Source organism: Peromyscus californicus, unplaced genomic scaffold (assembly GCF_007827085.1).
Source record: "Peromyscus californicus insignis strain IS unplaced genomic scaffold, ASM782708v3 Scaffold_4__1_contigs__length_199733344, whole genome shotgun sequence".
NCBI classification, from domain to species: Eukaryota; Metazoa; Chordata; class Mammalia; order Rodentia; family Cricetidae; genus Peromyscus; species Peromyscus californicus.
In genome coordinates, this window is record NW_026294562.1 from 174,043,925 (window position 1) to 174,057,734 (window position 13,810).

A 13,810-nucleotide genomic window follows, 5' to 3' on the forward strand; every position below is an offset into this window, starting at 1 on the left:
TGCCCTCTGATAGGACCCTTCCTCTTTCTTGTCGGTAGCGCAGTTCCTGCTACTGGGCTTTGTTCCTACATAGCTGCGCCCCTCACAGCTCCCTGCGAGTTCTGGGCTCTAGACCTTCCGTGTACTCGCTGCTCCGTCATAGTCACACTGGTTGAGATGGGCTCCATCAGACCCCAAAACACAGCCCCAGGCCATTCATACAATACTGCCTTTGTCCCCAGACACCCTTGGCCTCACCCCACCAACCCAGACTGCCCCACAACTGCAATCTCCTGCCTCACTCCATCAACTGACGCCGCCTTCCAAGTTTTTCCTTCTTTACAGGCACGCCCCTTGGTACCTCCTAACCCAGCGGTCCCTTCTAGTCCCTTCTAAGCTCTTCGCTTCTCAGCCTACTCCACCCCTCCCTGGAGCCCTACCTCTCCAACCAGGCTCTACCTCTCCAACAGAACCCGCCCCCCTCCCCTGGCCCCGCGTGAGTCCCACCGGCTCCAAAAAGCCCCGCCTCTCCATGGGGCTCTACCCACTCTAAAACAGCCCCGCTCTTCAACTGCGCCCCGCCCTTACCAATCTGAATAAGGGGACCCCTTGCCCACCCTGCCCTTTAGCGTTCTCTAACTGTACCTTAGCCAGGGCCCTATTAGAACCCAGCCCTTATTCCCCCTGCCCTCAAGGCCCCCCTCACCAGCTGCTCCCCAGACAGCACTTCCAGGAGCCGGGTGAGCACAAAGCCATCCCGAAGGTCTGCATAGAGGTCCCCGATGTGGCAGCCCACGCGGGCAAGGTGCGAATTCACCCACTTGGTGAAGGTTTTCTTCTGCACAGCCTCTCGCTCATCTGAAAGAAACAAATACTGAGTCCAGCCTTCCCAGGAGTCCCTCATCTACTTCTAGCGTTCTGCTTGGCCCAAGACTGGGTCCAGGCACCTCCTCCAGCCTGGATGCCTCCACTACCTGCTGCTGCGTGGCTAGTGACAACATACCCGCTCTTCACATCTTTCCTAAGATACCATCCTCACGGGATACCTTCCTGGCTCGCTACCCTAACTGACTTCATCCATCCATCCATCCAATATTTGAGTGGCACAGAACTCCGAGGAGGAAATGAAGCCGGTACACGCATGGACACTGGGGAGCCGGGCTGGGGTTAAGGATGAAGAGGGTCAAGAAGAGAGCTTCGGCTGGCGGGAGGCAGAGCCAAGTGGATCTCTGAGTTCGAGGCCGGCCTGGTCTACAAAGCAAGTTCCAGGACAGTCAAAGCTACACTGAGAAACCCTGTCTCAACTCCCACTCCAAAAGAAGAGAGCTACACACGAGGGCTTTCACTGGCCGCTATATGGAGGGTTCATCAGAGAGGGCAAGAGGACAGAGGATCTGCAAGATTGGGGAAGAGACCATGGAGAGCGAGGATGAGGCCGGACCAAGGCAGAAACTGTAAGAGCCAGGAAAGGGAGATGTACTGGGAAGATAATTGGGGTTAAAAACAAGATGGCAGCGGTTGGAGACTTAGCTCAGGGGTAGAGTGCTTGCCTGGCCAACGAAGAAGGAATAGAGTGGCATCTGACAGCTGTGAGAGGTGAAGAAGAGGAGGCACAGGGGAGACTGTGCAGCCCCTGAAGACAGGGATGTCCAAAGCCACCTCTCCATCAGAGTGAAAATATCAGCAGACACAGCTCCCAGCTCCCTGCATTAGCGAGGGTGGGGGAGGGAGTCCATTCTCTGCTCTACTTTTTACTTTTTTTTTTTTTTTTTTTTTTTGGTTTTTCGAGACAGGGTTTCTCTGTGTAGCTTTGTGCCTCTCCTGGAACTCACTTGGTAGCCCAGGCTGGCCTCGAACTCACAGAGATCCGCCTGGCTCTGCCTCCCGAGTGCTGGGATTAAAGGCGTGCGCCACCACCGCCCGGCCTACTTTTTACTTTCAAAAGGGGGAATCTTTAAGGATCTTGCCACGTGTGATGTGTGTGTGTGTGTGAGTGTGTGTGTGTGTGTATGTATGTTTATGTGTGTTCACACAACTTGTGGGAGTAAGTTCTCTCCTTTCTCCGTGCAGGTCTGGTGATCAAAATCAGATCATCTGGCTTGGTAGCAAGCACATACCAGATAAGCATTTCTCCACCCCTTTCCTTGTCCCACCATCACTCCATCCCTTCTTTCTTCTTTTTTTGGGAGGAGTGAGGGAGCATGAGTGCCAGAACATGCATGTGCCACAGTCTGCATATGGAGAGGTCAGAAGACAATCTGTGAGGGTTAATTCTTTCCCTTTACCAGATGGGATTTGAATCCCAGGGATTGAACTCCGGCTTATACCAGATACCCTGGCCACTCCACTGAGCCATCTCTCTGGCCCCCTTTCCTTCCTTCCTTCCTTCCTACTTTTTTTTCCTCATGCACTCCAGGCTGGCTTTGAACATGCTTCAAGGCTGGCCTTAAACTCTCAATCCTCCTGCCTCCCAAATTCAGGAATGACAAGCATGAACACCACGCTTGGATGATTTTTGTTTCCCTTTATATATCATTTTGTAATGTGAGCTATACTTCATATATTTTATTTTTACTTACTTATTCATTTATTGACATAGGATTTTATTTTATAGCACGGGTTGGCCTTGAACTCACCATCCTCCTGCCTCAGTCTCTCTAGACCAGGATCCCCAGCATGGACCACTGTTGGGATAATATTTTTGTACACTGGGTAAAGATATATTTCTGTTTTACTTCACCTGCCTAAGGCACCTTCTGATTGGTTTACTAGAGAGCAGAATGGCCAATAGCTAGGCAGGAGAGGATAGGCGGGACTTCTGGGCAGAGATAGGAACTCTGGGAAAGAATATGAGGGGAGTGATTTACCAGCCAGATGCAAAGGAAGTTGGACATATGGTACTGAGGAGAGGTAATGAATGAGCCACGTGGCTGAATGTAGATTAAATGGGTTAATTTAAGCTATACGCCCTAGTTGGGAACAAGCCTAAGCTAAGACCAAGCTTTTATAAATAATAAAAAGTCTCCCTGTCATAATTCAGGAGCTGGTGTTACAAGGAAAGACCTGCAGCCAGGCAGTGGTGCACGCCTTTAATCCCAGCACTCAGGAGACAGAGACAGGCGGATCTCTTTGAGTTCAAGGCCAGTCTGGTCTAGAGAAAGAGATCCAGGACAGGCACCAAAACTACAGAGAGAAACCCTGTCTCGAAAAAAAAAAGCAAAAACAAAAAACAAAACAAAAAAAAACAAAGAAAGACCCGATACAAACCACCATGCCTAGGTTAAAACTAAAAAGTTTTTAAGTTTGAATTTACAGGCTGGCTTAATGACTTGTACCTGTAATCCCAGAATGTGGGGCACAAAGGAAGAAGAATCAGAAGTTCAAGGCCAGACGTGACTGTGTAAGACTATGTCTCAACTTCACCCCACCATTCAAAAAAAAAAAAAAAAAAAATGGTGGCCAGGCATTTTGGAGCACACCTTTAATCCCAGCACTCAGGAGACAAAGGCACACAGATCTCTGTGAGTTAGAGACCAGCCTGGTCTGGATCATGGTCACAGAGAAAGTGAAGCCTCAAATCAGGTGAGAACATGATATGATTAGGCACACAGTTCCTGGTTAATACAGTAACTATACTGGGTATTTGCATATTTATTTTTTAAATTTTATGCATATGGTTGCTTTGCCTATGTATGTGTACCATGAGCATGCCTGGTGCTTGCAGAGACCAAAAACAGGAGTGGGATCCCATGGAGCTGGAGTTACAGACAGTTGTGAGATGTCATGTGGCTGCTGGGAATCAAACCCAGGTCCTCTGCAAGAGCAGCCAGTGCTTAAGCTCTGAACCACTTCTCCAGCCCCGTATTTAGTTTTCTGAGACAGGGTCTCACCGAGGCCCAGGCTGCCCTTCAATTCATGCGGGTCTTCTTGCCTCACCTCCCAAGTGCCCTCTACTCATTATAAATGCACTTTCTGTGTGTTCCAGCTTTTTAACTTCCAGTGAGTCTGTATTTCATAACTAAAAATAAAGAAAACAACTGCATCCTCGTTCTCATATTGCTTCCCCAAATCTTACAAGCTAGAAAGTTACAGGCCACAGAGCACACAACAGGGAGTCCTTTGTTGGAGGCTCCCTGGCACAGGCTGCTTACTTCAGGACTATCCAGAAGGGAACAAGCTTCGGAACCCTTTCCATCATGTGCAGTTGGCTCTATTTGTTACAGCAGCTTAGAATATACAGTTACAACCCCAAATAATATTAGTCACAATTAAAGTTTTCTGCTAGTTCAAAAATAACGAAATGTATTTCCAGCCTATTATTTCCTAGCACATGAAACCGGCCAATAATTTTATCCCAAAATACATTTTCTTTTTCTTTTAGTACCACTGGAGATTTAATTTAAGGCCTCTAGCCTGCTAAGAAAGTGCTCTACCACTGAGCCATGCCCCCAGCCCTTCACTGGGGGATTCTAGGCAGGGGCTCCACCACTGAGCCACACCCCAGCCCCTCACTGGAGGATTCTAGGCAGGGGCTCTACCACTGAGTCACACCCACAGTCCCTCACTGGGGGATTCTAGGTAGGAGCTCTACCACTGAGTCACACCCCCAGCACCTCACTGGGGGATTCTAGGCAGGGGCTCTACCACTGAGCCACACCTCCAGACCCTCACTGGGGGATTCTAGGCAGGGGCTCTACCACTGAGCCACACCTCCAGACCCTCACTGGAAGATTCTAGGCAGGTGCTCTACCACTGAGCTACATCCATAGCCAAAAGTGCATTTTTTGTCCCGCTCACTATTAAAGCTAGCACTTTACACTTTGGTAGCAGTAATACACACTTTGGTTAGTATTTCAAATTGCATCTTGAATGCTGAACTCTCATTTAAAATCAAGTGTACGTATGTTAATAGTAATCCCAAATGCAACATCATGTTTATTTAAATGTGGGTTCATTGTGTTGCGACAGCATGGGGGCCTGTGTGAACCCCTGATCATCAATCCCACCTGTGGATATGATGACAATAAAATTATGTATTTGTTGTTGAGCTTCCAACAGCTAATATGCATGCCAAAGAGTGGATGTGGCATATAGTGAAGCAAGTGAAACTCAGTACAACCCCAGAGTGGTGCCCACACTGACAAACAGATTCAGGCTTGAGACTAACAGGAAGCTTGTGACCTCTCAAGGTTATCTCCCTTCTCTGGGCCTCTGCCTTCTTTTGAGAAAGGGTCTTAATATGCAGCTCTACCTGGCCTGATATCTGTAGACTAGGTTGTCCTAGAGTTTGTCACAATCTTCCTCCCTGTGGCCCTCAAGTTCTGGGATTAAAGGTGTGAGCCTCCCATTTGTAAAGAGGAATTTGGAATAGACCTAAGGTTTTTTTTGTTTTGTTTTGTTTTTGTTTTTTGTTTTTTGTTTTTTTTTTGGTTTTTCGAGACAGGGTTTCTCTGTGTAGCTTTGCGCCTCCCTGGAACTCACTTGGTAACCCAGGCTGGCCTCGAACTCACAGAGATCCGCCTGGCTCTGCCTCCCGAGTGCTGGGATTAAAGGACCTAAGGTTTTTGTTGTTGTTTTTTTTTTTTTAATGGATTCTAGAGAATCCTAGAATTGTAGGAATTTAAGGTTGAAGGAACAAGATCCTGATAAATTCCTTTTTGTGTTTTTTTTTGTAATTTTATTTTGATACTATTCAAAGAGGATTCATTGAAGCCTATCCTAGATCACATGGATGGCGACTTCATAAGGGACAATGTTGTGGATTTGGGAATTTCTGATCACAATCTGTTAATATGAAGCAGGGATCAAAACTGGAGATGCCCAGGCTGGGAGATATGTATATATGTAAATAGTAGAGCACTGGCCTAGAATCCCCCAGTGAGGGGCTGGGGGTGTGGCTCAGTGATAGAGCACCTGCCTAGAATGCTCCAGTAAGGGGCTGGGGGTGTGGTTCAGTGGTAGAACACTGGCCTAGAATGCACCAGTGAGGGGATGGGGGCATGGCTCAGTGATAGAGCTCCTGCCTAGAATCCCCCTGTGAGGGGTTGGGGGTGTGACTCAGTGGTAGAGCCCCTACCTAGACTCCCCCTGTGAGGGGCTGGGGGTGTGGCTCAGTGGTAGAGTCCCTGCCTAGAATCCCCCAGTGAGGGGCTGGGGTGTGGCTCAGTGGTAGAGCCCCTGCCTAGAATATCCCGGTGAGAGGCTGGATCCAGTGGTAGGGCACATTCTTATAAGAGGCAAGGTCCTAGGTTCAGTACCTAGAATTGTCAACTCAAAATCTTTGATTACTCCAATGTCAGGGAGACATTTTTTTTTTCACATTCGGATTGTAAAACAAATGATGGTAATTATTTATTATTGTGGGGTATGTGGGTCAAAGTCATTGTTCTCCCATATGGTTATTCAATTGATTCAGATCCATTTATTAAAAAGGCTCTCCCTTCTCTGCTTATCCTCAATGGCATTTAAACTCAGCAACCATACATTTATGGGTTCATGAATAGATTCAATAAGACTACCACTGAGCCACACCCCAGACCCTCACTGGGGGATTCTAGGCAGGGGCTCTACCACTGAGCCACACCCCCAGCCTTCTTTTTACTTTTTATTTTCAAACAGTCATAATAAGTTGTGTTAGCTGATTTTGAACTAATTTTGCTGCCCAGGCAAGCTTTGAACTTTCTATCCTCCTTGCTTAACTTCAGGAGTGCTAGGATTCCAGGCCTGTATTACCACACCCTAGTCAAAATATTTATTTCTGTTTTGTTTGTTGTTGTTGTTGTTGTTGTTTGGGTTTGAGTTTGTTTGTTTGTTTGAAAGAGGGTTTTACCATGTAGACCTGGCTGGTCCTGAACTCACAGAGATCTACCTGCTTCGGCCTCCATATTGCTGTGATGAAAAGTGTGTGCCACCACATCCAGCCTGTTCTGTTCTGTTCTCCCCTTCCTTTTTATTTTACATGTATGAATGTTTTACCTTCACGATTGTAAGTGCACTGTACGCATGTCTGATGCCTGAAGAGGCCAAAAGAGGGTGCCAGCTTCCCTGGACCTGAAATTGCGGAAGACTGTAAACCACTTGGGTGATGGGGACTGAACACGGGTCCTCTACAAAAGCATAAAGTGCTCTTAACCACTGAGACATTTGTCAGTCCCACATCTAACACGGGGTCTCCTGTAGCCCAGGACTGCCCTGAACTTGTTATGTAGCTAAGGATGACCTTGAATTTCTGATCCTCCTACCTCTGCCTCCCAATAGATGGGACTCTAGGCCTAGACTACCAGACCCCATCCAAAGTTTTCTTGAATAAGACATTAACAGTCAGACGACCCTCTGCTCCCACACCCATGCTTGGGTGTATCTTATTCCTTCCCTGCATCTCTCTTAGGTCTTACACCTCCATGCTTGAAATCTATGTTAAAGTGTTAGGCGGGGGCGGGGCGGGGCGGGGGGGGGGGGCGCGGCGGCGTGGGGTAGCTCAGTCAGAAAGTATCTGCCACACACAAATGAGGACCTGAATCTGATGCATCAGAACATACGTTAAAAAGCTAGGCCCGTCAGTGTGCACTTGTAATCCCAGCACTGAGGATGTAGCAGCAGGCAGATCCGCAGGGCTTGCTGGCCAGCCAGGCTACCCAAATTGACGAGCTCCGGGTTTAATGACAGACCCTCTCTCAAAAACAAGGAGGCAAAGAATGAGTAAAGGAGATACCTGTTGTCAGCCTCTGGCCCCCACATGTGTGTGCACACACATTTGCTGAGACAGGGACTCACGTGGTCCAGCCTGTCCTCAAATTGACTATGTAGCCAAAGATGACCTTGAACTCCTGATGCACCTGCCTCTACCATCCAAGTTCTTTTCTTTTTTCCCCTCTCTTTTTTTTTTTTTTTTTCAAGACAGGGTTTCTCTGTGTAGCCCTGGCTGTCCTGGAACCTGCTCTGTAGACCAGGCTGGCCTTGAACTCAGGGATCCACTTGCCTCTGCCTCCTGAGTGCTGGGATTAAAGGTATGCATCACCACTGCCCAGCTCCATCTAAGTTCTGAGAGTGCAGGGGTATAGATCTATGCCTGGTTATTATCTTCCACACAGTCCTGATGGGAATGGAAAATGATTTTAAAAAGGAAAAAAAAATGAAATGGGCCATTTCCACTAAAATCAGATAGGCCCTGGTATAGCTTGACTCTAAAATGTCTCCCAATTTTTTGAACTGTTGGTCTCCAGTTAGTGGTTCTCTTTTTTTCCCTTTCCTTCTTTTCTTCCTTTCTTTCTTTTTTGTTTGTTTCTCTGGTTTTTTTTTTTTTTTTTCATTGTTTTTGCTTTTAGTGGTCCCTTTTGAAGGCCATGGGATCAGGCTGGTAGAAATAGGTCACTATGGGTAGAATAGGTTAACTAGTCCCTATTTACCACTTCCTTCCTCTGTTTCTGATCTACCAAGATGTGAAAAGGCCCTGCCTCATGCTTCCCTGCCACCAACTCCACCACACCTTCCTTGACACTGTGAACTAAAACTCTGAAAACACTTGAGTGCCTTTAAATTGTCTGGGTGTTTTGGTCACAGCAACACAAAAGTAATATGTATAGTGTATACATACACTCTGTATTGCAACAAGTTCACTCCCAGCTTCGTGTCCTGGCCACTCAGAAATGCTTGTGCCCCACCCAAACACGTGCTAGGAGTTGACAGAATCACCATTCGTAGTCTCCACCTGAAGCAACTCAAAAGCACAGCGACAGCTCAGCAGATAGACTGCGGCATGTCTACAGTGTGGGTGGAGTCTTATACAGAAAGGCAAAGAATTAACCCTAAGTATGAGGCATCACGGATGAAACTCACAAGCATAATAGTGAATGAATAAACCAAAGACATAAAAGAGTGCAGCATGCCAGGGCACAGTAATAAATGTCAGTGATCCTAGTAGTTAGGAAGCTGAGCAGAAACAATGGGAGTTGGAGACCAATCTAAGCCACAGAGCAAGACACTGTCAAAAGCCATGTGGTGGTACATATCTGTAATCACAGCACTTAGGAAGCTGAGGTGGGATATATAGCGAGACATTGTCAAAAAAGAAAAGAAGAGAGAGAGAGAGAGAGAGAGAGAGAGAGAGAGAGAGAGAGAGGCTGGAGAGATAACTCAGAGGTTAAGAGCACTGACGACTCTTCCAGAGGTCCCAAGTTCAATTCCCAGCAACCACATGGTGGCTCACAACCATCTGTAATGAGATCTGGTGCCCTCTTCTGGTGTGTAGGCAGAATACTGTATATGTGATAAATAAATCTAGAAAAAGAGAAAGAGAGAGAGAGAGAGAGAGAGAGAGAGAGAGAGAGAGAGAGAGATGGAAGGAAGGAAGGAAGGAAGGAAGGAAGGAAGGAAGGAAGGAAGGAAAACAGGGCCAGTGAGATAGCTCAGTGAGTAAGGGCAGTTGCTTGTACAAGTCTGGTGACCCACATTCAACCCCTGGAATCCAGGAAAAGGTAGAAGGAGAGAACTGACTCTACAGAGTCGTCCTCTACCCTCCACATGCCATACATATCGCAGCAAGCACACCTACACATGTACTTCATGCACACATACAATGAAAAACAAGCAGAGAACAAAGGCTGGAGAGGTGGCTCAGTGGCTAAGAGCATTCTCTGGACGATCATGAGGATCTGAGTTCAGTTCCCAGCATGCACATGAGGAGCCAGGCATCTCATCCAGGCCTGTAACCCCAGCTGTGAGATGACCAGAAGGCAGGATTACCAGGACTTTTGTCTTTAAGTCTAGTTCAGAAAACTCAAAAAGTCAAGGTCAGCGAGACAGTTTCCCTCAAAAGACTAGGTGGAAGATGATAGATGAGGACACTGAATGCCCTCTTCTGGTCTCTGAGGGTATTGCATGCACACACACACACACACACACACACACACACACACACACACACACACACTGCACACACATACATCTGTAAGCAAATCATCCACACACCATAAACTTGTTTTATTTTGTTTTGATTTGGATTTTTTTCGTTTTTGTTTTTGTTTCGTTTTTTAGATAAGATATCTCTGTATAGCATGCACCTTCACTGCCCAGCACACATAACCTTTTTTATATTAAAAATTAAAATATAAAAAAAATTAAAATATATGCCAGACATGGCAGCACATGTCTTTAATCCCAGGACTTGGGAGGTAGATGAAGATTATCTCTGTGAGTTCCAGGCCAGCCTTGTCTTCATACTGAGTTCCAGGACAGCCAGGGCTACACAGAGAAACCCTGTTTCAATAAATAAAAACAAACAAATATAAAGCACACACACTGATAGAAGACTATCGTGTGAGCCAAACAAGCACGATCTGCGGGAGTTCAGCCATGTCAGGCTGCAAAAGGTCATCCCAGCTGAACATGTGACTGCTGACTTCCCTCACAGGAGGGGCAGAGAGCATCCCAAGACACCCCCACCTGATTATCCAGCGACTCCATACCACATGATGAATTCAAGACTGCCCTCACTGTGCATGGCCTCAAGTAGAGTATGGAGGCCGGGGAAGACGAGGCAGGGCACTCCATCTACGGGAAAGCCATCATCCCTGGAGGGTAAAGACTTTCCTGTGGGGCTCTTTGGAAGGCAGCCTCCACACCGCTATGCCTCCCTCCTCACCTATGCTCTGTACATAAACACATTCACTGGTGCCCAAGGGTGAACTTTGGTGGCATCATACCGTGGCTTATCATGGAGACCCTAGGGAAGGGACAGACATTGTTTCCACTTTCCCCAGGGAAAGAATTTTAGCAACACACACACACACACACACACACACACACACACACACACACACACACACATACACACACACACACACACATACACACACACACACACACACACACACACACACACACACACACACACACCACAAAGTCTTGGGCAGCAAGATGGTTCAGTAGATAAGGGTACCTGGCACTAAGTCTGGTAAACTGAGTTCAATCTCTGGGACCCACATGATAGAAGGAGAGAGCAGACTTCCACAAATTATCCTCTGCCCTCTATACACACACCATCTCACATGCAGACATGCAGGCAGACAGACAGATAGATATAAATGAATAAATAAATTTTCTGCCCTCTACACACATGCCATCAGACATGCAGGTGGGCAGATAGATAGATAGAAAGAAAGAAAGAAAGAAATGTAATAAAAATGTAAACAAGGAGTCTGGAGAGATGGCTCAGCAGTTAAGAGCTGCTCTCCAAAGGACCGGGGTTCAGTTCCCAGCTCCCTCACCAGCCTGCTCACAACCATCTGTAACTCCAGCTCCAGAAGATCCAATGCCTCTGGCCTCTGAGGGCACCTGTACTCACAGGCACATACCCGCATGCAGCACACACACACACACACACACACACACACACACACACACACGGTGGGGGATGTCTTTCTGTATGCTGTGAATATATGTTGTTCTCATTGGTTAATAAATAAGCTGCTTTGATCTGTGGCAGGCGGGAAATCCAAGGAGAAAGACAGGAAAGAAGAAAAGCAGAGGCAGAGAGACTCGAGCCCACTGCTAAAGGAGCAACAAGATGTTAGCAGACGGGTAATGCCACGGACACGTGGCAAAACATAGACTAATAGAAATGGGTTAATTTAAGATATAAGAGCTAGCTAGCAAGGGGCCTGCCATAGGCCCTGCAATTGGTAATTAATATTAAGCCTCTGAGTGATTATTTTATAAGTGGCTGCTGGACCAGAGGAACTCAGGACCAGAGAAAATTTTCGACAACACACACACACACACACACACACACACACACACACACACACACACACACACACCCCTGCACATACTTACAGATAATAAATTATTTTTTTAAATGTAAACAACGCAAAGTCCTAAACTAGAACCATTTGACAAGTCAGGACCAGCTCCACTGCTCAGGAATTCTGTGAATTCTGGGTTATACTTTAAGACCTTGCCTCAGGAAGAGAAAATGAGAGCTGGAGAGCTGGTTCAACTTGTTGCTCTTGCAAAGGACCCAGGTTCAATTCCCAGCATCCATGTGGAGGCTCACCACCTCTGTAGGTACCAGGAATGCATGTGGTGCATAGACATACAGACAAAAACACTCATACACATAAAATAATTTTTTAAAAATCTAAAAAGAAAAATTTTAAAGAAAGAAAATGAGAGCAGGGGTATGATGGCACAGGTCTTCCAAGGCCTTTAATCGGGAGGCAGAGGCAAGTGAGTCTCTGTGAGTTCGAGGCCAGCCTGTTCTACAGAGTGAGTTCCAGGACAACCAGGACTGTTACACAAAGAAACCCTGCCTTGAGAAACAAACAAACAAATCCTGCTGAGCGGTGATGGTACACAGCTTTAATCCTAGCACTCGAGAGGCAGATGTAGGAGCATCTCTGAGTTCGAGGCCAGACTGGACACAACGGAGCAAGTTCCAAGACAGCCAAGGGTACATAGACAAACCCTGTCTCTGAGAAAAGAAAACAAAAACAAAACAAAACAAAAAACAGTTCTCGGACTGTGCATTCGGAAAGTTGTATGGCTGCGTTGCCTCACCCAGCGGTCCCGAGTCCCAGCTCATTATTTCAATTCAAGTAAATTAGAACTAAGTCGAACTTAAAGCAGTCCATAGAGGAGCACTGGCCATACTTGGAGCGTTCGCAAGCGGTGGCTGCATTACACGCCACAGATGGGAAGTTCACTGGCAGAGCTAATCAGCGGGAACCGACTCTTCAGCCTCCCAGCCATCAAGATTCCCTCCCACGGTCCTGCGCCCCTCTACCCACCCTGCCCTCTTTCCCAGGTACCTGCTAAGGCCTTGATCCGAGAGCACTCAAAGAGCGAAGCCGGGGTGGTGTTGGCAGCTGCCAGAGGCTCCCGATCCCAGCCCCGATCTGGGCTCTCCCAGCGGGCTGCCGGGTTGTTGTTGTTGTTGGAGGCTGGTGGGCCCTCCATGTTGTCCACTTCTCCTTGAACTTGGGCCATTGGGGACGGCAAGGCCTGGGAATGGGGAGAGAAAAGTCAGTGCGCTCAGAGGACCCACTTCGCAGGCTCTCAGTGAGTGCCCATGCACTCAGCTCCCAGTCTCAGGCTGGGTTTCTCTGTCTTTCACAAGAGAACAACAATAACACCAAAAATAAATAAATAAATCATGGAAATTAAAAAGCCAGTTGTGATGGGCAGTACCTGTGATCCCACAGTTGGGAGGTTGAGGCAGGAAGGTCAGGAATTTCAGGCTAGCCTGGGCTACGTAGCTAAATTTTGTCTCAAAGAAGCAAGTCATAGCAGCTAGAGAGACAGCTCAGTGAGTAATGTGCTTTGCTTGGGAGTGTACTGCGCTGACTGAATTCCGTCCCCAGAACCCACATAACAAACCAGACAGAGAATAGTACATGCTTGTAAATCCAGCACTAGGGAAGACAAACAGATCCCTGGGGCTCGCTGGCCGGCCACTCCAATCTGTGAGCTTCCGGCCAAGTAAAGGATCTGTCTCAAAAACAAGATGTACATCACCTGAAGGATGACACCCAAGTTGATCTCTAGCCTTCCCAGGTATCTGTACCCATATGTACCTAAACACACACACACACACACACTATCAAATAATAATAATAATAATAATAGTAATAACAACAACGCCGGGCGGTGGTGGCGCACGCCTTTAATCCCAGCACTCGGGAGGCAGAGCCAGGCGGATCTCTGCAAGTTCGAGGCCAGCCTGGGCTACAGAGTGAGTTCCAGGAAAGGCGCAAAGCTACACAGAGAAACCCTGTCTCGAAAAACCTAAAAAAAAAATAAATAAATAATAATAATAATAAACCAAGCCAGGCAT

General features: G+C 47.2%; 1 protein-coding gene across 1 annotated transcript in view; it reads right to left on the reverse strand.

The window, feature by feature from the left end:
* Positions 1-13,810, reverse strand: part of Sptbn4 (spectrin beta, non-erythrocytic 4) — a 92,457-nt gene that overhangs the window by 75,271 nt on the left and 3,376 nt on the right. The window contains 2 exon segments of the mRNA XM_052712762.1: positions 686-837; positions 12,786-12,978. Of these exon segments, the coding sequence (XP_052568722.1) occupies positions 686-837; positions 12,786-12,978 (345 nt within the window).